Raw genomic sequence first — 22047 nt, 5'->3', positions numbered from 1 at the left:
GGCGCAGGCAAACATCATAGAGGAGCAACACACAGCTGATACATTTCTGAATTAGTTAGTTAACTAAAATAGAAAAACATAATTTCAGTATGATTTTAACTAAGACATATGAATTCAGTGGCTGAAACAAAATAAAAATAATATTTCATGTTGGTGGCAGTGACACTTCAAGATAAGTACACTTAGTGATCACTTTATTTGCTACACCTGTACAATCTAATGCAATCCAACACAGACCTGCCATCACATCCATCTTTACGAAGCTAAATGTGAAGTTCAGTGTGAATGATTTTGTTGTAATTGATGGAAATTTGTAAATTAAATGATATTTCATACTTTAAAGTAGTGCTCAACTATTCAAAGGTGTTTCTATTTGTATTTTTATTATTATTTAAATTAAGTGTCGTGCTTAAAGGTTCAATGTGTACGATATGCCAGAATTGAAACTTAAAACATTAAAACAATGAACTAACAGAGTGTGACGAGGTAACAGATGTGTATGTATTGTGTTGCAGAGATACTGTATCTACTGAAATCAGCTTACTGACAGTTCCGGCCCGTGATGTCTCAGAGGCGATAGTGAGTCAGTGTAGCTCCAGTCTGCCCTCAGTACAGAGGGAGAAGAAGTACAGCTGACTCAGGAAGACTCAGAGCCTGTCAACATTACATCCATGATCCCTGCACGTTTTGAGAGTTTGTTTTTGATTAACTCCAAAGTGGCAGAAACGAGAAAAATTAGTTTTTACTCGTATTGTCAGGGAACTATGTATGCTTTTGTAAAAACAAAAACAAAAAGAAAACAGTAGAGGGCGCTCTCTCCTCAGTCATTCACCATATCTTATCTCCTTCTCAGATTTCTCTCAGGGACTCAACATGTTGTCATTTACCTTTCCTGTTACCATGTACCATGTATTGTATCAGGTTGAATCGTACACTATTGCTCTGCTGATGGAGGATGACCTGTTTTACATTCAGAGAGCTTGTCACCTCGCTAGAACTATCTGTATGATTCATTAATGATAACTCATTACTTATGCAAATAAGTAGGTCAAGACAAGCATCAATAATAAATACACCATACATCTGCTGTAAGCTTTATGTATACTTTATATAGATACACGTAATGTACAACGTGACCGATAGCTTTTACAGAGAATATAAAAAAATGAATATAAGTTAATTATAAGCCCACACAGGGCGGTAAAAGATAATATTTTTCCCTGACCACAAGGCTTTCATTTTTATTTTACAATCACATAGAAAACTATTGGTGTTTATAGTTTTTGACATCATAACCATCACCATCATCATCATCATCATCATCACTGATATTACTTCACTAGAATCATCATCATTAACATCAAACATCATTTTCACTATAATCTGTATCATCATAAATACAACCATCTTTCTCACTCATCAGTCATGGCTTTTTAAAGAGCATCGTCACAGTTATTGACCAATATCGTCTTTTTTTTTTTATCATCCTCATCCCTACCATCATATGTTTCTTATGATTCGGTTTAAGGCTTTTGAAAAGAAGACCCCTAAACTTCAGCTGATGCAAACTTCTGCCTGTAGGCTCAAATATGTTACACAGAGTGTGCATACTACAACAAAGAGACCAGAAAACTATACATTATATATACACATACATAACTTATTATTTATATACTTTTAAAGATGAACACAAAAGCAAGCAAGGAGTCTATAGGATTACAAACCAAACAGGATCACAACGTGAACACATCGACCTTCACTGACAGGCCATAGACAAGAGGGGGGAAAAAAAAGCTTAATCGGACTGGTACCCTATTGGGCCTTTGCACAGCCAAAAATAAAACCTACCCAGTAGACTTATTAAAGTTGAAATCCTTAAAATCGTTTTTGACACCATTTCTGGTCAGCATTTAATCTGCAATAGCCAATTTATGTATTTACCTTGTGGAAATAGCTCTAAAAATGTTAGTTTTCATTGCTGTCTGCCATTCAGCCTTCACATGCGCGAGGAAAACGGTGCATGCATGTAATCCAGCATTACTGTTTTTTATTTTATCTCATGGATATCAGACTTTTAGCCACAGTGAACAGTTAGCTGCAGGCGGCGAGCAATCAGATAACAGTTCAAATTATTTTTGACTGACTTCTGCCTTATAACAATGTGAGTTTGTTTGGCTGCACTGTAAACAGAAACATTACTTGCTCCTCTGTTGCATTTCTGACAAAGTGGCGGCTAAAGATGTGTTTCCTGCCGTATTAAACCACGCTTGGTATTACCACCATTAATCATGGTTGTGTTCCCAAATCGACCACGACTGAAATCTTAAGGATTACAACTTTAAGTCCAAAAATCAAGTTTCATCTTAAGCCTTGGCAAAAGCTCCTTTTATACTCAACTAAAATAAAAAAGTATGCACTTTTCAAAATTCTCTGCTCCACACAAATAAATGAAATCAGCCCAGCTGACTCAACACTGTAATGCGTTGTTAGGAACCGAAATGTAAAGCCAGCGCTGTTTTCTGAGGTCACTCCAAGTGGGGCTTCAGCCATGGCACCGGGAGAGAAGAATTCAGCACCAGAGTGAGATGACAACATGGTCCAGGTGAAGTTATGCTGCATTGATCCACCCACTACCTCCCAAACCTGTGCATCTGTCTCCTCTTCCCATCCTTCATCCTCCAAGCATCTGTATTCATCCTCACATTAGGTCCCCGTGTAGCAGGCCATACATCTGAACTCTGCTTTTGAATTGAACGACTTTCTCGTAAAGCGCAGTGGAGGGAACGCTTGCATCACTTGCTCATAATGTAGATGCATTGATAGCACGCACACGCACGCACACACACACACACACACACACACACACACACACACACACACACACACACACACACACACACACACACACACACACACACACACACTCTTGTCTATAATAACCCACATGCATGTGCACCTGAAACATGGCAGTTGTGCTTTAGGGAGACCTTGAAACATGTTATGGCCATGAGAGGGGGAGGTAGGGGGTGTGTATGTGATGGAGGAGAAACAAACTGGCTGGCTGGTTGTTCACGTGCTGCTCCGTGGAAGAGTCCACATATCTGAGGTCTCCTGGAGCTCTGCTGTAACCTCAGTAATGCGAAGTCTCCCCAACAAGTGCACATGACTTATCCAGGGAGAGACTGAGGTTTGTATTCGGGGTCGAAGTCTTTTCTGTGGTGAACCAGCGTCTGTGTAGTTTATGTGTTCATGAACCGAAGGAGAGAAAGATGGAGGATCCGGAGGTTGAGAAGATTGTCCCTCTTCACTTCTTATTGGCGATGCGTCTCTTCCTGGTGGCCAGCATGTCGTAGAAGGGGTCTCTGCTGATGCTGGCCCTGGAGAAGAAGCCAATCAAAGGACAGTGATGAAATAAATAATAAAATAATAATAATAATAATAATAAGGCCACATGAGAGAAGGGTCTCGAGCATCTTTGATATGGAAATGTAGGCACATTTATACAAACCACTGCCTAAACTAGATTAAAAAAAAAAGAAAAGTTTGTGCAGTGACCTAGTTTGGTTTCCATGGTTTCTGAAGAGGAACCCCCCCCCCCCCCCCCCCCAAGTTTTTTCTTGGTACTCCGGTCTGCGGGAACCTCCTCCAGAACTCATAGTAAAATACACAATCACACACTCTCTTCCCACTATTCTGCAGGTGTATAGGTCTGAAGGAGGGCTCACAAAGGTGCTCAAGATTAATGACTCTTCTGCATTCTCCCGCTCTCCCTTTCTTGCGATGGAAAGGCAGCGCACAATGAGAGCAAGTGAGTCAGGAAGCCATTTGGGCTCTACCGAGAAGCCCAGTTCCACGGCTGCTAAATCCTGTTAGCACCAGCACAAAGCAAGAAGAGGTTCAACCCCCCACTGCGGATATCTCGGATTCCCTTTACAACGCCACGCGCTGAAGAATGAGTGTGTATGTGATGACTATCCCGCTCTTTCATACTGCTCATTGTCTTTTTGCACAACCCAATTTCATGAAACAAAAACTCCACTGTAGAGCAAGTCTGCCGTGACTAATTCGAAACAACATATCCTCCATTTCTGTCTTTAAAATATGTAAACACTTAATATATCTAATGGAATTAGTAATCGTAAATATAAAAATATATGCTTTTCTCTTTCACCAAGACGTTACATTCATTTATGAGCCCGTTTTCTCCGTTGATCCAGTTGGTCCACTATTATCTGTGTTTGTGACTCAAGCAGGCAGATACAGTGCTGCCTCTGTGATCATCTCTACTTAAGAAGAGGGAGGAAATCATTATTTCCATAAAACGCCTTTTATCTCCCAAGACCCTGAGCCCTCTTGGACCCCTCTGGTGAAGCACAAGCTGCGACTCGTTAACCTCCATGGCTGCGAGTATGTCAGCCCAGTTTGGAGCTGCCTCTCCTGGATACGTTTACTGGGTTTGCTGGCTCACCCCTGGGCTGCTATAAGCAGTGACTAATCCCACACCATTTCCCCAGTGAATACTCTTTGAGAGGGGAGGAGGGGGGATTGCACTATATTACAGTATTCAAGTGTTCTGTTCTGCTGAGCCAACTCTCTTTGACATTGCACCATCTTTATGCAGGCGATTACAGAGCAACATTTAGGTCACCGACAGCAAGGTTATTATTACTTATAGTTACAGTATGTATGGTATCTGACAGAAAGAAACCACACTCTTCTTGTTATTCTATGTAAATAAATGATTGTATTGGCGGTATATTTCCCGTGTCTCTTCTACATCAGCACTTTCAGTCCATGGACCAGACTAGATTTCGGTACCTATTAAGATGTAATAATACATTTTCTACATCAAACATTTTTGAAAAGGTGAACCCGGGACATTGCTGTTATATGGCATGTGCTGTAATGGCTACCAAGGAGCTCAAGAAAATGGACTTTTAAAACTGTTGCATATCCTCATTTAGGCTCGATTTAAAGACCTTAATATTTGGACATTTTGTTTAGTTGGATAAGATAACAAGTCCGTACGGTAAATATAAAGATACAACCAGCAGCAGGTCAGCGTAGCTAAGCATAGGGACTTGAAACAGGAGGAAAGAGCTAGCCTCTATCCAAAAGTAACAAAATCCCACTAATAGCAACTCTAAAGCTCAATTATTAACATATTTAATCTTTCTTGTTTAATCCGTACAACGGATGAAGTATTAAAACATTGTGGTGGTACGGGGAGATTTACTGTGAGGTTGCCAGGGAACATGTGGAGCAATCAGATTAATAAACACTCTCATCTAACTCTCAATTTCCCAAAAAGATCAAACTTTTGCTTTGAATTTATTTGTGAGGAGTCTTACTTGATGGATTTTATCCACTCCTCTTTCTCTTCCGGCGTGGGTGCTGATATCCTGTACACCACATGGTTGCCCTCAACAACACGCCCATCTGCCTCCGTCTTGCAGGCTTTGATCACCTGGCCCTTGTGATTGGGCTTATAGAGCTCGAAACAGTTCTGCAGAACGGACAAATAGAAGGACATCAATGATGTGCTACTGTGAGTTTGACTGCAAGCTGTCCAAGACATGTACTACTAATTTAAACATCCATTAAACACGGTAACAGAGGAGAAAAGATACTTGACGTATGAGCAAAAGGGTGAGGTCTCTAATGAGGCAACACTCACAGGTTTCCTGGGCTCCTCCACCTCCCTGATGCTGAGATTCTCCAGCGGGATGATCCCACGTGGCTCCTTGTCCTAAAGGAGAAACATGAGAAGGAGGGAGAAAAACAACAAAGTAAATACAATGAGAGAGCGCAATTAATGGCAAAGTGATGCAAGCAGACGAGAAAGAATGCAGATCAGTAAAGTTGCAACAACAAAGAAAGCAATGCGTTTAAGGACTATATCAAATGTAGCCGAGAAGGGAAGAAACTGAAAAAGGAAAGAAGAGAGAAGATGAAGTGAGGTAGGGAAAAGAGGATACAATCATCTGTGACATGTTTTGCTAGCTATGGAAATGAACCTTTACCCCCCGCGCCCCCCGCCTCCTCTTGTCCTCGCGGCTCTTTAACGGAGCAGATTTAGTGTGTGTCTGTGTCTGTGTCTGTGTCTGTGTCTGTGTGTGTGTGTGTGTGTGTGTGTGTGTGTGTGTGTGTGTGTGTGTAGCAGTCAGACCAGAGGACGGGACATAATCATAGTGTCCTGGAGGATAATACCAGGGTAGAGAGAGGACAGTGCTGATTCAGCAGCTAGCAGGGACACAGAGGCAATGATAAAAAAATCTTCTTTCTTCTTACAGGAAGTGACACGGAGAGAAAAGAAAAGAATACAGATGAATAATTGCTCTTGGTTGCCACACAGGGCCGACCCGAGCCCTGTTTGGGGGTAACCTTCCACATGTGCCAATGTGATAGGACATAATTGACGCCAACTGATGACCATTAAAGCATTTAATAAACAGAAGCCACAAGTGGAAATTACAGGATCCTGGCAGGATTCGTTATTCGTTATAATACCAGAATGTGTTATGGCACTCCAAATTCAGAAATGTACGGATCAGAAACCAGACAATATTCATTAAGTGTACTTTCTTCATTCTGTCTTCATCTGTAAGCACACAAAGACGACAAAACATATGCTGGCACTTTACTGATCAAAACATCATCTTAGTGTGACACTCACTGTTGTGTATTCAAAGTAGTAGAGGCAGTTGTCAGTCAGGATGAACCACCTTCGCTTCCAGGTTTTGACTCGGCCCCCTGACGGGAAGAGGAAGAGAAGACGGGAAGTCACACAAAAGGCCACAGTGACAGACTGGCTGTCTCCCATCAGGAAGAAGAGCCGGGATGTGACGCTCAAGAATGAAGCCAACCTTTCTTATTCTTGTGTACAATTATGTAAAATGATATAGATATTATAAAGTAGTATATGTTTGTATTTGCTGCTAACTCAGACCTCCAGTCCAGTCCATGGAATAAGACCAATGCATTTTAAATAACTTCTTCAACATGTTTGTTCATTAGTTCACTGCTGTAATTCAATTTCCTGAGTAAGAAAGACTCTTCATCAACCACATTATCTTGTCATGTGGCAGATAGACACACAGCAATACTTCATTTGCTTAATAAACAGTACATGCCATTGAAAGTTACATTTAAACCGGTAATAGAGTTTTCTACTATATGTTCAACCCTACACATACAGGAAGGTTTGGTATTAACAATATACCGTATGTTATTGTATAATGTTTCTCTATGTTTTAAACAAAGTGTTTCAAGTTAATGCTGCGGTGTTTGGATGTTCGAAGGTAAACCTGCAATAACGAGAAAGGTCACTTTCTGAAGTATGAAGGTAAGCCAGTTTGAAGAAAACTGACCACCATTATCTCTCTTAACTTCCAGCTTTTTTAAATGATGACTCATGCAACTGATACATTATTGCTGATTGTGCTTATTCATTTTCAAAAGGCATCAGGATAAAACCCCATTGGCTCTCAGGAGAGGGAAGCAAACAGCACTTGATATGAACCTAACGTGGCACCTAAAGCATCCCTGAAGGAACACACGTAGACATGTAAGTATAAACAACACACACACACACACACACACACACACACACACAGACACACACACACACACAGACACACCAAACCCCAAAGCAAGTTCACCACCTCACGTGTTAACTTGTGCAAACTACAGCCAAAAAAGCAAAGAGTGAGAGCGAGCGCATACGTCCAACACTTTAGTTTGAAGCAGATTTCAGCCTCTGGCAGCGACTGCAGTGTCGGAGGAAAACACCTCTTGCTGACACTGAGGAAGCTCTCCTAGTGGGAGACACATTACAATGTGTGCATGCAGGCTATGGAAAAGACCTGAGCTCACACACACACATGCAACAAAAGATGATTCAAAACATGCCATGAGCACTTTCTGATCATTTCCTGTGTGTGTGCTTTGACCTAACATTCCTGATTAGTTCCTCTCAATACTAACCATTCCTTACGTTCACAACACTTTTCACTGCAGCACTTCTCTTCCTGTTTTCGTGGCGCCTCACATGAGCCAATATGAACCACACATAATTACAAAAGCTCCGGGTTTCCTTACATTTCAATAGACTCTGGCTATTGAATTAGTGTGACCAAATTTCTGCTGAGCATAGAGAGAGATTTGCTAAAAAAAAAACACATTTATTACTTCACATCCTCCAGGGTTTATTTTTAGAGAGTTAAATTAGAAATATTATAGCAAGAACTGGTGCAGGAAATGGCTCCAGGGAGGAATCTTACTAGAATGTAATCATGTTAGGTCTGTGAGCCACAATGGGGCTATTTGCATTCGCACTCACTAGTTTGATGAGACTAAAGAGACGTTACACAGAGTGAGAGGAATGTGCAGGTCAGAGCCAGGTATGTGTGTGTGTGTGTGTGTGTGTGTGTGTGTGTGTGTGTGTGTGTGTGTGTGTGTGTGTGTGTGTGTGTGTGTGTGTGTGCAAAGTAATAAAAACTGATCACCTGCAGTGCGTTTGCCTTTTAACCTTTGACTAAAAGTATCCAGGCTATTAAACTGTTTTATGTTTATTAATAAATCAACCTCTAACAACAATTAAAAGTGTTTTAAAAAAAGGACTTAAATAAAAGTCTTTAATGTGGTGTGAGAGCAGAGCGACGGAGCGAGGTCCAAATCAAAAACATGTGTAAACAAAGTGGAACAAATGGAAAAAAAAATAGTAGAAATAAGACCAAAAACTATTTCTTCATTGGGAAAGCAAACAACCACATCCGATCCCTGGCACACACTCGCACACAAACTCAAACAGAACAAATAACTACAGCGTGTGTTCCTTCCCAAACTTCATTAAGAGGATGACGATGTACGAGCACACAAATAAAACATGCCTATACCATTTCTTACACATACTATAAAAGGTTTTTGCGGCGAGAATGTAGCACACCTTATGCATACTTCAGACCATACACATACACGATGTTCCTAGCCTAGTGGGATTTAGTTTGAAATGAAACGCACGTGACCTTGTTTTATTGTTGGGTAGTGTTCGGGCTCATGGATAAATCTTCTTTAATTATAACCCAACAAGACAAGACAGTAAAGCTAACAAACAAAGTAACAAACCTAAACCAAAAACATTACCTCCTTGGTGGAGGTAATAATAATAATAATAATAATAATAATAATAATAATAATAATAATAATAATAATAATAATAATAATAATGAATAATGATAATAATAATAATGATAATAATAATAATAATAATAATAATAATATAATAATAATAATAATGATAATAATATAATAATAATAATAATGATAATGATAATAATAATAATAATAATAATAATAATAATAATACTAATAATAATAATAATAATAATAATAATAATAATAATAATAATAATAATAATAATAATTGGCTAACTTCCAGTGTGTTGTACAGCTCAATTACACAACATAAACTTCAAGAATCAAAGTAAACTGTAAGGGAATAATAATCATTGTTCTACAGTCTTGCTTGCTTTTAAATAAATACTTTGATCAATGTTATTATTTGTATTTACATTGGCAGCATCACTTTATTTCTGTGTGTTCACATGTTCTTTTCATTTGAACCTTCCTAATGTTTGAAGATGATAGAGAGATGGTTTAGAGGTACATGTGATGAGTAAATTATAATATGTGTGCTATAAAGAGCCGCAGCCCTGCATAGTTGCTGTGAGCTACTCTGGCATTGAGAGAAAACTTCAGTCAGGAAAATTGTGTTTCTTCGTTTCTTTCTTTTCTTTTTTGCCGATTGGTGAAGCAGACAAAGGTATTGATACGCAAAGAGGCGATTAATGGCATCCAACATCCATTTTATGGCAAAGAGTACAAGTGAAAAACATTGACATTGAAAATAATGAGTTTGCATATATCTGGCTTTATGTTAGTTCATAACGCAAAGAGTATTATACATCTGGACTTAGAGACGAGGGTTTAACATCATCTTTCAGCGATTGTTCCAACACAATTATGTTACTAAATGTGTTACTGTTACACAATATGTGATGATCTGTTCCAGTTCACTGCATCTATAACGTGATACTTCACCGTCAAGTGAGAGAGCACGAGTGATATCACCCTCAAGCTCTCACTCGGCTGCGAGAATAAAGACTTGGTTGTAGTGAGGATAAGTGGGAGAGTAACCAAATAAAGTCATCCAGTATGTCTCGCACTACCTCAGCAGGGAGAATGTGCGGAGACACACACACTAACCTAATTTAAGCAGCCAGCCCTCTCTGTCTGGGTTGAAGAACGTGTGCGTCAGGTCATTCCCATCATCCTCTGGGATCTTAAAGGGTTCGCTCTTGATGCTGTCGTATAGATTCTGGACAGAGAAAGAAAACAAAAAGAAAGGAACATTAAAGCTGACATTAACACTTCCAGACTTCCTCCATCTCCAAACATTCAACCCAGCCTTGAGATTAACGGTGCATTAAACAAGACATTGACAGATTCTATTTCTGTGTCGGAAAGTGAGAGACAATGATTCATACCTCAATGACTCGAGAGCTGTTACAAAGTGTCTTTTTCTACTTAAAATAAACCAAGGGCACTTTGGTAAATACGTCAGCGTACACCATGTGGGTAGATGAACTTGCTTTTATACGTTTTTCTTTGAGAGATCACGAAAAATCATTAGCATCAGTATCTGGGGAGAAGATCTAATTCTGCTGAGCTACAACATCTCAATTAGTGAAGCGTGACTCTCTGCTTTGCATGGTGGAGAAATTCCTATAGGTTTATTTTCCTTGGATACACTTGTCATACCTAACAAACTAATAAAGTCAAAGCTCTCACCCTGAGTAGCTCCTCTGGGAGGTCTCCCCCCTCATTGATCCCTCTGTTCATGGAGATGAAGCGCTCCACGGGGGGCTTGTCTCTGACGTTGGGATTGTGCAGGCTTGTGTTCAGCATAATGATGGCAAATGATAGGACATAGCAGGTGTCTGTGGAGGTAATTATACAGTGTGTCACTGAGAAACATAAATTACAACGCATGCGTGTGTGTGTGTGTGTGTGTGTGTGTGTGTGTGTGTTTTCTAATGAAACTACTGATCTTTTAATTCTAGCTCTATCTTAAATGTATTAATATTATAATAAAAAGACTATATTGAGAGCATTCAGATGTTTACATTTAAATTTCAAACATTAAATTAAAATGTGAAACCAAATTGTGAGCTCTTATCACAACGGTATCAGTGGGCTGTACAGCGGACGGTGTTTCCCTCATTTATTAAATGGTATTGAAATGACAGCACAAATGATTTGTGATTTATTAGACAGCAATCCATAAACAGATTCTCACCAAAACAATTTAGGACTCTGTCTAATAAAAAGGAGAGTTTAATCAACAAAGAGCGCCCGCGTCGTGCCCTCCAAGGCCTTTGGAGGGCTGCAGTCCTGAACACACACACAAACACACGCGCGCACACATACGCGCACACACAAACACAAACACACACACACACACACACACACACACACACACACACACAAATCCACCATCCACCGCTCTTGCGACTCCACATCATAACTCCTGCTGACCATCCTCCACCTCATCCATCCACACACTAACTGCCCCAGTAAACATCCCCTGCACTGTAATTTATGACCCTGAGCGCAGCGGTCCTGAGAGATGACCAATAAGTAAGTCTGGGTGTGTCACTACTGCGCCACATTAATATTCATGACCTGAGCTGCCACCTGCATTCTCTTCAACGTTCCCTTTGGTAGCACAGAGCAGCAGACGATGTGCGAAGGGCCGACACTGCACTAATGACCAAATTGACCAGTGATCGATTTCATTATCACTGCTGGAGACACACATAGTGATCACACTGCGTTAATGAGGAAGCTGCGAACTACGGTGAAGTTATGATTCTCAGAAAGCAGATATGTATGTAGTCAGATAGTGTTCATATTCCTCAGTGTTATAAGAAGAGTTTCCAGGGTTGTGGACACAAGCTAAAGATTTAAACAGCCCTGAACTGGTCCAGATGTCTACTGGGGTAAGACAGACAGTCAGAAACATTGATCTGAGGCTGAGGTGGTCGAGATGGCCCATATTATCTGTCCTGGACTGTCTAGCTGAGTCTGACTGATGTGTCTGCTGCAGTGTGTGTGTGTGTGTGTGTGTGTGTGTGTGTGTGTGTGTGTGTGTGTGTGTGTGTGTGTGTGTGTGTGTGTGTGTGGTACCTGTGGACTGGAAGACGCCAGGATTGCATTGGCAGTACCTGGAGGCAAACGCCTCCATCATACGATCAATCTTCTGGGCTTCACCAGGAAGTCTGAAGCTCCACAGAAACTGCCTACAACAGCAGGAACAGAGAGAGAAAATGAAATGACACATCAGGGAATATTGATATATTATAGTATATGGATATATAATGTAAATTACAAACCCAACTATATGTCTCAGATGATTTGTTTTTAACATTAACATTAAGAAAGTGTATGTGTTATGAACATCCAACTGAATGAATTGGCTACAACATAAACATAAACTCTCTTTACTGACTCTTAAACAGGACGCTGCTCTCAGAACAAAACAGAATGATGAGGAGTTCGCGTTCAATTTCCGACTTGTAAATAGCGCTCACATCAACAGCCAAGACATAATTAGGTCTGGGAAACCTGATCTATCCGAAATGACACTTAATAATACGGAACTGTCTAGAACAACTAAAAAAAAACGGCTCACATCAGCCATAGTCCATCATTTGAGGAAATTAAACCCAGATTTGAACGACAGATTGTTGTTCTTTCCGTGAATGCAGCATAATGACTGTTAAGACCAACATTAGCACTGTGAGAAACAAATGTCATCATCCCATTCATTTGAAATGAGAACAGTGTGTTGATGCAGTGAGGATGAGTCTTCAAACTACAGTAATGAATGTAGAACTCAAACTGGACCTTCCTGGATCATATTTCATCTTCTCACCAGCATCTGTAGGAATACAACCACACAGACCCTTGCATCTCTTTAACACGGTGCTTTATTTGGTCATTAACTCACCTTAAGGCTTGTACGAGGTTGAGGTCTGCAAACTCATGAAGCTCCACAAACGCCTGGAGGACCTTGATGTTAAAGTCATCCCTGGAGGAGAGGAAGGTCACATGTCACACATGGTTAACTATTTAAACTCTTTCCATTCAAACAGAAACAGAAAAAACAGACGGCGCACTATTAATACGGGATTCATTTCGGAAATGGACTGCAGTGACACTTTCATACTTTCTGGGGATAAAAGGTGGAAAGTAAATGTCACAGCATCAGTTTCAGACAGAAAGCCACTGCGTTTGCAGGTAGCATGAAATCCCTGTTGTTTATCCCCATTGATTTCCCTTCGATAAGAACCACATGTCAGCCAAGTTATTTTACTGGCACTGTCTCCCATCGCTGCTCTGCTCCATAAATCCAGACCACCAATTTCCTGGGGCTTTATGCCCTTGTCTGAGCGCATGCAGTGCAGATCTGACAGAGCGATGAGGAGAGGAAAAAGAAAGGTGGAGGAAAAACAGAGAGAAAACTGGAGAACTCACCGTTCCCCTAAGTAGTCCCCGATGACAGTTTTGTTGAGCCCCTCGCCTTTGTAGAGGAACTGTGAGATGTCCTCTGGGGTGTGCTGGAGAAGATCGTTCTCCAGAAGAAACTGGATCCCCTGTTTTAAAAATAAAAGAGTGTCTGCTTACACTTCAGTGACCTTTTTTGGCCTGATGGTTGGCTAAGAGATCATTTTAAATGTCATTCACATATTAAAAGACTAATTCAACAGCAACAGTGTTATTGATTCTGACAAATAATCAATTTAGGGCTTACCTTTTTAGGGTCCATGTTGAACTTCTTCCTGCCCATGGCGATCTGTTTATTCCTTTGTGTGGTTTTACTGCAATTAAAAACACACAGAAACATCCATTAATTGACAGCTAAGGGTGTGGTGTTGTCCCCAGGCTGCTGTGTTTGTTCAATTTGGGAAGGGTTCATCCAGGATGAGGCGTACGTGACTTTGTGTATTTACTACTCTGTCAACTGCAGACAGTGTACAGTGAGTTTAACCTAAGAAAACTAGGAATAGGTTGCGTCTGACTTAGCATCACATGTACTGCACTTCTGCATTAAAAATTGAATACATAATTTAGACATTTGGATGTCACTTTTCTTCAAAACACATTTTTACATGTGCCCCACAGGGAAATCTCCATCTTCGTATGTCTGTGCATGCTCCCTACGCTTCCTGTGTGCCCAACATAGCCCTAACCCCTTTGCCAGCTGCACCTAACACACACACACACACACACACACACACACACACACACACACACACACACACACACACACACACACACACACACACACACACACACACACACACACACACACACACACAACCTCACTCCATCTCATCAACCAATCAAATGAAAGCTTCTGAATAGCGAATCTAATGTTTAGTCAAGGGACTGTCCCACTTCACTCTTCAAACAAAGAGGGTTGAACACACACACACACACACACACACACACTCACACGCAAACACACACACAAAACAACAGGTGTGACAGTGAGCCACAACATGGCTCAGTGCCTTTGAAGAGCAGAGGAGATAAAAAGAAAGAGTTAACTAGGTCGAATGATTAGTCAATGAATCAGAAGTCATAAGTCTGTAATTAAATTCAGTTTTGATAATTGATTAATTGTTTAAGTCGAGCAACTTCGGGTTTTGGACCGTTGTTTGGACAAAACAAGCAATGTGAAGACATCCCCAGTGGCGATGTGAAGTGGTGATGGCATGTTTCCTGTATCTGACGGACTAAGCAATTTAGAGTTGCAACGATTATTTGTTTATTTGATTAGTCAATCGACAGAAAGGTAATTAGAAACTCTCTTAGTAATTGATTTATTGTTTATGGAACTTGTCAAGCAAAAATGCCAAAGAAGTGCTGGTAAAATGTTCTTAAATGTTAGTATCTTCTGCTTTAATACATTTTATACAATGTAAAACTGAACCTATTTGGTTGTTGGACACAAGAGAAATCTTGGGCTCTGGGAAATTGCGTTGGGCATTTGTCTGACATTTTACAGACAAAACAACTAATCGATTAATCTTTAGATTAATTGACAATGAAAACAATCATTACTTGCAGCCCTTAAAAGAAGAAAGAACAGACTCACCTCTCCCCCACACAAGTTAGCTGCTCGATCTCAGTCATTACTTCTGCGATCTCAAACTTCAGCCGCTGCAGAGAAGAAGAAAACAACAGAACATTGACACTTATTCTATATTGAGTTGTATGAAGTCTAACAACCGGACAGAGGAGGACGACATGGATCCAGCTGCAGCTCTGAAGAGGTTCTTAATTTGATATTTAGATACTTTTTAAGGTCATCCTAATAACAGGTTTCCTTATAGTTAGGGCTGGGTGATATGGTTCAACTCAATATTAAACAAATATCTTAACAGGGAATTTCTCCCTTTATTAGATGGTGGACATCAGGAGACGCTCGATACAAATATATTTCTGATTTATGGACAAAATGCCACATAAACAAAATGTTCAATGGCAATAAGTTTGTTCAGTACTACTAAAGATACGTCTTTAGACATTTTAATAACTCATTCATTAGTTTACAATTTGATAATATTACCAAGCCCTACCTACAATAAGCGTCTGCTGCAGGAACAATAAGAATAAGATCGTGCTTGGACTTTTGTTACTCACTTCAATATCATCCAGAAGTTCTTTTTTCCTGCGTCGTATGTTCGACAGCTCATCTCTTTCCTCCAAAGACAAGTCCTCAGGTACTGGAAAATACAGAGAGAAGTGAAAATGAAAGAGCATGTGTGAGAGAGGGAGGGAGGGGCGAGTTTATGAGGATGGATTAAATAGATTCACCTTCCGACCAGCCAGTCAGCCAGTCACAGGGATTAAGCCTGGCAGTGCAATACCTGTTCACTGAATCCCTCTCAAAGACCGGAGTTCATACATTCTCAGATATGTTTGTAAAAGAACTTCATACTTTTGTGCCTTATTTTTCTCATTTTACAATGTTGGTCTTTGCTCCAGTGCATATTTTGTCACATGGCAGGTAGAATAAGCCATTCTTCCAATCACCAAACATACCAGTAGAAAAGAAAATGCTAATCTTTTGTTGAACTCCTCTTACGAACAGACAACACTTGGGGCAGTTTGGAGTAAGGACGTCGTACATTTTAATAAAGTAACTGGAGGCAGAGTTTGGAAAACTTTCTTTGTTTCTACTGTAAGAACAGTCCTACTCCTGAATTATGGTTAGTTGCTTAATCTATCATCTCATAGGTCTGAGGGGAGCCAGAAAAGGACATTTATATGCATATATTGTAGATACTGTAGTGCAGCCATTTTCTTATCGTATATCTTCATGTGTATTCTGTTTGTTTATATTTCACATAGTTTGTTAATAAATGAATTTAAAAAGTATAATTTCCCGCCTTTATACAGTGAGTCTTTACAGCATATATACAATGTTATGCACTTAAAATATACAGCAGGTGTGTACACAAAAGCCACATGAGGAAAATGGTTCTCATGAGAATTTTCTTCCAAACCAAATAAAAACCACAGAAACTTCCCCACTTCCATAAATAACATCCTGTGTGTTTGACACCCACACACCACACACACCACACACACACACACACACACACACACACACACACACACACACACACACACACACACACACACAGAGCATCTGGTGAGGCCTGCCCCCTCAAATATTAGCTTTCTGATAGTCTCTCGTCGGGCCCTCATTTGGGGTAATTAACTCTGCAGAGAGAGAGCGGCACATCATGTAACATGCCTGTTTAACTGCATGAGCACACACACACACACACAGTTTACACAGGTGAGTACACAATATACACGCCATGCATACAGAATTTACACTTCACACACATGACATTTAGTTTATTCTACATTAAGGGTCCCCAGGAGCCACCACCTTATCTTTCATTTAACCGTGCCACGTCAACTTCTCCCCCCCCCCAGACCCCTCAGAGGACCTCCCCCTCTCTCCTCCAACACATCAGAAAACAGCAATCCATTTGAGAGCGCGCTGACAGGAAGTAGGTCATTTTCACATGGAGCAATACCAGATTGTGCTTCTCCTGCGCTGTTTCTCTCACTCACACTCACACACACACACACACACACACACACACACACACACACACACACACACACACACACACACTCCCCCTCTATCTCTCTCTTTGTCCGCCTCCACCCCAGTGCTTGAAGTGGGGGAGAGAGCAGATTCAAATCCCCCAACTGAATCATACCACTAAGCAGCTTTGCAATTCAATCGTTTTTTCCCCCGTTGTTTCCCCTCTGACTGTAAATAATGGAAAAAGAAAAGTATAGTTATTTCCTCTGCTCTTTATCTATCTACTGCATCTCTCTCACGTCCTCTTTAAATCCTACTCTCTTCTCATTCTTGCACTGTAAGACAAAGTGAATGGGTTATTAAGTTATTACGTTCTGAGGGCTTGGAGCTCATGTTATCACAGAAAGCCAGCAGCCAGTCAGGAGAGCAGGGATCCAGATGGCCGTGTGATCATTTCTCTCTCGCAAAATGATACTCACATAATATCTACCAACTTCTACAAGATGAAACACAAGATAGAAAAGGCAGAGGAGAGAGAAGAAGAAAAAAGGAACTAATTTAAAAAGATGCTAATCAGGTATAAATGCAACGTCTCTCTGCAGCCTGCAGTTGAATAATGACTAACACTTAATTTGTCAAGATATATATTACTGGCTTTGACTACAATGAAGAAAAGTCTTGTATAATAGATATATTCATTGTAAATGCTCTTAATGGCAGATTTCATTTAATCCTATATTTATTGTAAACTGCAATTGTTATGGATAGACTGATTTTTTTGTAATTTTTGCCAAGTGGCTATAGAAGTGGAAGAGAGGCTGTTGGGTTTGTGTGGGTGGAGGAATTGGATGTCTGCAAAGGGTTTTGCTTTCCCTTTAGTCTTGTCTTTAGAGCGATACATACAACGTCAGAGGAAAGACGTGATTAGATGCATATTTGTTAGGGATGGCAGGAAGTATATTTTTTAACTTGAATGAAAAATGTATGTGTATTCTGGAGATTTATGAATCTACTTCATAAACATCCAAAGACCAGATGAAAAAGGAAATAGACTGGAGGACAATAAGTGAAAGAACCAGGTCAGAATCAACATGAAAATAAGCTTCTCTTTACTTTGCATTTGTATGTAAAAAAAAGTTTGAAAAACTGATTTAAACTACATTTTTCAACCTTCGAGACAGTAGTTGTCATAAACAATCTCACTATTGAGGTCAATCATATCACACCATCTTCCTCAGCAGATGATCATCTTACCCATGTGTTCTTGAAAGACATGATGTATTTCTGACTCTTTGGTAAACTTTTCATCTTAGAAATGATAATACATTTACTGTAGGATTTTGCTTTTCCATGCAACACGAGTTTGTAATAATGGACCCCCCAGTGAACCGTCTGTGGGGTTGAAGAGGATATAAAAGAGAGAAAAGTTTTAAAGAGGCAACTTCTGGGCGTGAAAGAAACCAGGAAACAAAAAGATGCTCTCAATGCCAAACAGCGAAGAAAGGGAAAAAGTCAAGAGTGATGTATGAACAGATACAAGCACACCAGACATCCTCACACTCTCTGCATCCTTTGCTCTCTTTCCTTGGCTTCAGTTAAACAGCCTCATAAAGCAGTAATTGTGGAGCAAAGAGACCCTGCAGGCAACCTACGTCTGTAATGCGCAAAAACAACTCCTCCATCCCTCCTACTCTGTCTGAAAGAGCTGGTCTGGACCGGAGAATGGGACAGATTGTCTGAGGAGACTCTGAGAATCTGTTTTGGTTAACAATTCCCCCGCTGTGTGTGTTTCGTGGCGTGAGGAAGACACAGAGTAATCTGATATCATTGTGAGAACCACTACTGCACAGACGACACTGGACATCTCATGCATTACACATGCAAGTCTGGGAATCTGTGAGTGTGTGTTTATGTGTGTGTGTGTATTCCTATAGAGAGCGAAAATAAAAAATCCATACTAGATTATATACAAACACTCCATGCTTAACCCAAGGCACAGCCACGTAGATTACCAATGCAACACTACTCAACCTTTTAAAAGTAGTATGACTTAAGGGGCTGCACTTCCATTAACAATCAATACATAATCATAATAGTTCAGACTTACATGTTTAGCCCTTTTAACCCCAATCGTTCTTAAAGCATGCATGTATCAGTAAGTACCACTATGCTCAAGCTTTCTCCGACAGAGAAAATTGTTTTCAAACGACTAAAGGAATTCACAGGAAAACGATGCATGCATGAAGTTCAATGTTACCGTTCGTGCTACTATCTCATGGATCCAAGCTTCACTGTTCAGTGATCTCTGTCTACAGCCGTATCCGCGCTGTATCGGTTACTGCTAATGAAAACTGAACATTTTCTTCTGTTGCTGCTTCATATTAAAAGCGTTCAACTGGCAAAATACCGAGTGGCTTTTAATGGAAAACAGCCACAGGAAAGGCAATGTATTTTGTAGCTGAAATCAGTGCTGATGTGTCTACAAAACAAGACAAGGTCATAATTAGAAATTCTTTAAGGGGATCAGTTTCAAATATTGCAGTGAGTAATAGAAGACGGAGCAGGAGCCACAACGAGCCATTAGATATAAAGCTGCAGGTGATGAACCAGCCAACCTTCAGGAGGTCATCAAGGTAAATAACTCCTTTGTACTGTGCAGCATGAGATCACAACACGATGAGATAAAAAAACAAATTAATAACTTTCTTCTTTTTAAAAACAATGCACCCCGAAGCTCACAGGTTGTTTGGCAGCACTAAACCGATACGTTAGTTACCAGAAGTAGATACATGCAGTTACTAAATCAACCAGGACCGACAATGTAAGTATCACCATTAAAAAACAATTTTCACAAAGCAGGAACACTTGATCAAATCTCTCTTTAGTCTTAAAGTATTCTGTTTGTATATCATTAGTGGTCCCATGACTACATTAAAACTGTAACTTGTCCTGCTCCAGACAGTCATAGGGGTCATAAAAAGGAAAACAGATCACATGCAAAATGATCCATGCCACTGATAACAGAGGCTGTGTTTCAGCTCAATGACGTTCTTTGTTGGAGTCACTGATCACTGTCTTGATACATGTTAGTCTGTGGATGAACCCTAATACCCCATCAACTGAAAACTACTCAGGGTCTTGAATAATACATTACTGCCCTGTTCCAGTCCACTGTCCAGACGGGAAGACGGTCAGTCCTGATACGGTTTACAGTCTAGTGCTTCTGGAGATACTGGAGAGATTGGGATCTGATTCACGTGACCCACGGGCCTTTATTGGCAGATCGCAAAGTCAAATGACTAAACGCCTTTGACAGTCAAGCCTTTCCAATATCCTTGGCATCAAGGTCAGTGGAGAGGATGGTTTTGCATACTGATACCCCTGTTGTATTGGGTCATGTTCACAGAATAGTCAACGTGGAGAGTGATGAAACTACGTCAACGTGGCTGCTCAGGCTTAAAGTAAATGCAGAACCCCCAATCTGTTGTGTCCATTGGCAGTTCCAATAAAGTTTCATTCAAATAATATTCCTGATTCTCAAAAATGTTGACAAATAAAATAAAGCATTACTTTGAGAAATTGTACTTTGAACAAAAAGCAAAGAGAGAAAAATAAGATTATGAAGCTGCAGATAACTGTGAAATATGGTCCGTCTGTTTGGTTCGCCTTTATTTATATCTCAGGCAAAACTGCATTCGACACAACATTTAAAATACTGGTCCAACAGCCAGATCGTTAATAGTTTGAGCATTTATTCAGGATCTATATTTATTGAGCTCACTCCTACAACCAGTACTCTTTTAACGCTTACATTAATCAAACTACAGTAAAACTCTTTTTACTCAACTCCTGGCGAAAAACTTCCCTCAACAAAACCTGCATTGTCCTTTTGAGAGGGACAAACAGAGGCAGTGAAATGCTTCCTGATTTTCACCAGACTTGATGTGTAACAATGGAGGAGATGTCCGCTGGGCCGATCTTCCCGTAACAATAGCAACCCTGTAAACAAGAGTAGGGCAGAGGCCGTTCCCACCACAGGCTAATTAGAGAGCACTTACATATGTTCACAACGCTAGATTGTGGCTTGGTTGCTGCATGTACGTTTAACCCAGCTAAATTAAGAGTGAGGTAAGAAAGCAGGGTAAAGTGTTTCAGAATCGGTGACACGCCTACAGACAAAACTCCAACCTTCACTTCAGTGTGTAAACACTGTGCTGCAGGTGAAAATAAGACACCTTCATCTGATTCAGCATAACACAAGACAAATCCTTGTTTTTTTTATTTCCTGAATAAAATACATAGCACATTGCCTTTTCCTCTCTCCAGTTCCCATGATGACAGACATGCCATCAGCAGAGGTGTCTGTGTCCTTATGATGGTCAGTACTGTGAGTGTCAGTGCTGTAGCTGAAATGCTGGGAAAGCTTTTAGCTGCTTGTTTCCCGCTAGTGTGCTTGCGAGATTGCAGCTGGTAGGTGTGCAGTAATTGTTTTTCCCCCTCGGCGTTACTCCTACTCACAGCTCTCATGCATGCGGAGACACACAGGAACCCGACACTCACACAGAAAGCACAAACACACACACACACACACACACACACACACACACACACGCACAAAGTACAAACACAGACACACACTTTGACAGTTCTTGCCTCTTGACAGATGACGGTAGTGGAATGGAAATAGCCCATATTCTCTTACTGCAACCGCCCAGTCTGGTCCAACCAGCTCTCTCTACTCCTCCTCTAGTCTCATCCCTTCTTTTTATCCATTTCTCTCCAATGTTTTTCAACTTTTACACTTTGTTTTCCTGCTGCAATTTTCTTCCTCTCTCTTCAGAGACCCA

General features: G+C 40.4%; 1 protein-coding gene across 1 annotated transcript in view; it reads right to left on the bottom strand.

Moving 5' to 3' along the window:
• Positions 1-1084: 1084 nt before the first annotated feature.
• cyth3b (cytohesin 3b) overlaps positions 1085-22047 on the bottom strand; it is a 34178-nt gene continuing 13215 nt past the window's right edge. The window contains exons 2-13 of the mRNA XM_029437717.1: positions 15775-15857; positions 15227-15291; positions 13877-13943; positions 13600-13718; positions 13073-13153; positions 12250-12362; positions 10852-11000; positions 10267-10378; positions 6677-6753; positions 5678-5749; positions 5352-5506; positions 1085-3377 (exon numbers count right to left, since the gene is read on the bottom strand). Coding sequence (XP_029293577.1) covers positions 3305-3377; positions 5352-5506; positions 5678-5749; positions 6677-6753; positions 10267-10378; positions 10852-11000; positions 12250-12362; positions 13073-13153; positions 13600-13718; positions 13877-13943; positions 15227-15291; positions 15775-15857 — 1166 coding nt within the window. The 3' untranslated portion in view covers positions 1085-3304. The remainder of the gene's footprint in view (positions 3378-5351; positions 5507-5677; positions 5750-6676; positions 6754-10266; positions 10379-10851; positions 11001-12249; positions 12363-13072; positions 13154-13599; positions 13719-13876; positions 13944-15226; positions 15292-15774; positions 15858-22047) is intronic.

This window comes from Cottoperca gobio, chromosome 8 (assembly GCF_900634415.1).
Source record: "Cottoperca gobio chromosome 8, fCotGob3.1, whole genome shotgun sequence".
In the NCBI taxonomy this organism is placed as follows: Eukaryota; Metazoa; Chordata; class Actinopteri; order Perciformes; family Bovichtidae; genus Cottoperca; species Cottoperca gobio.
The sequence above is the reverse complement of the archived record's forward strand: the minus strand, read 5'-3'. Positions and strand labels throughout refer to the sequence as shown.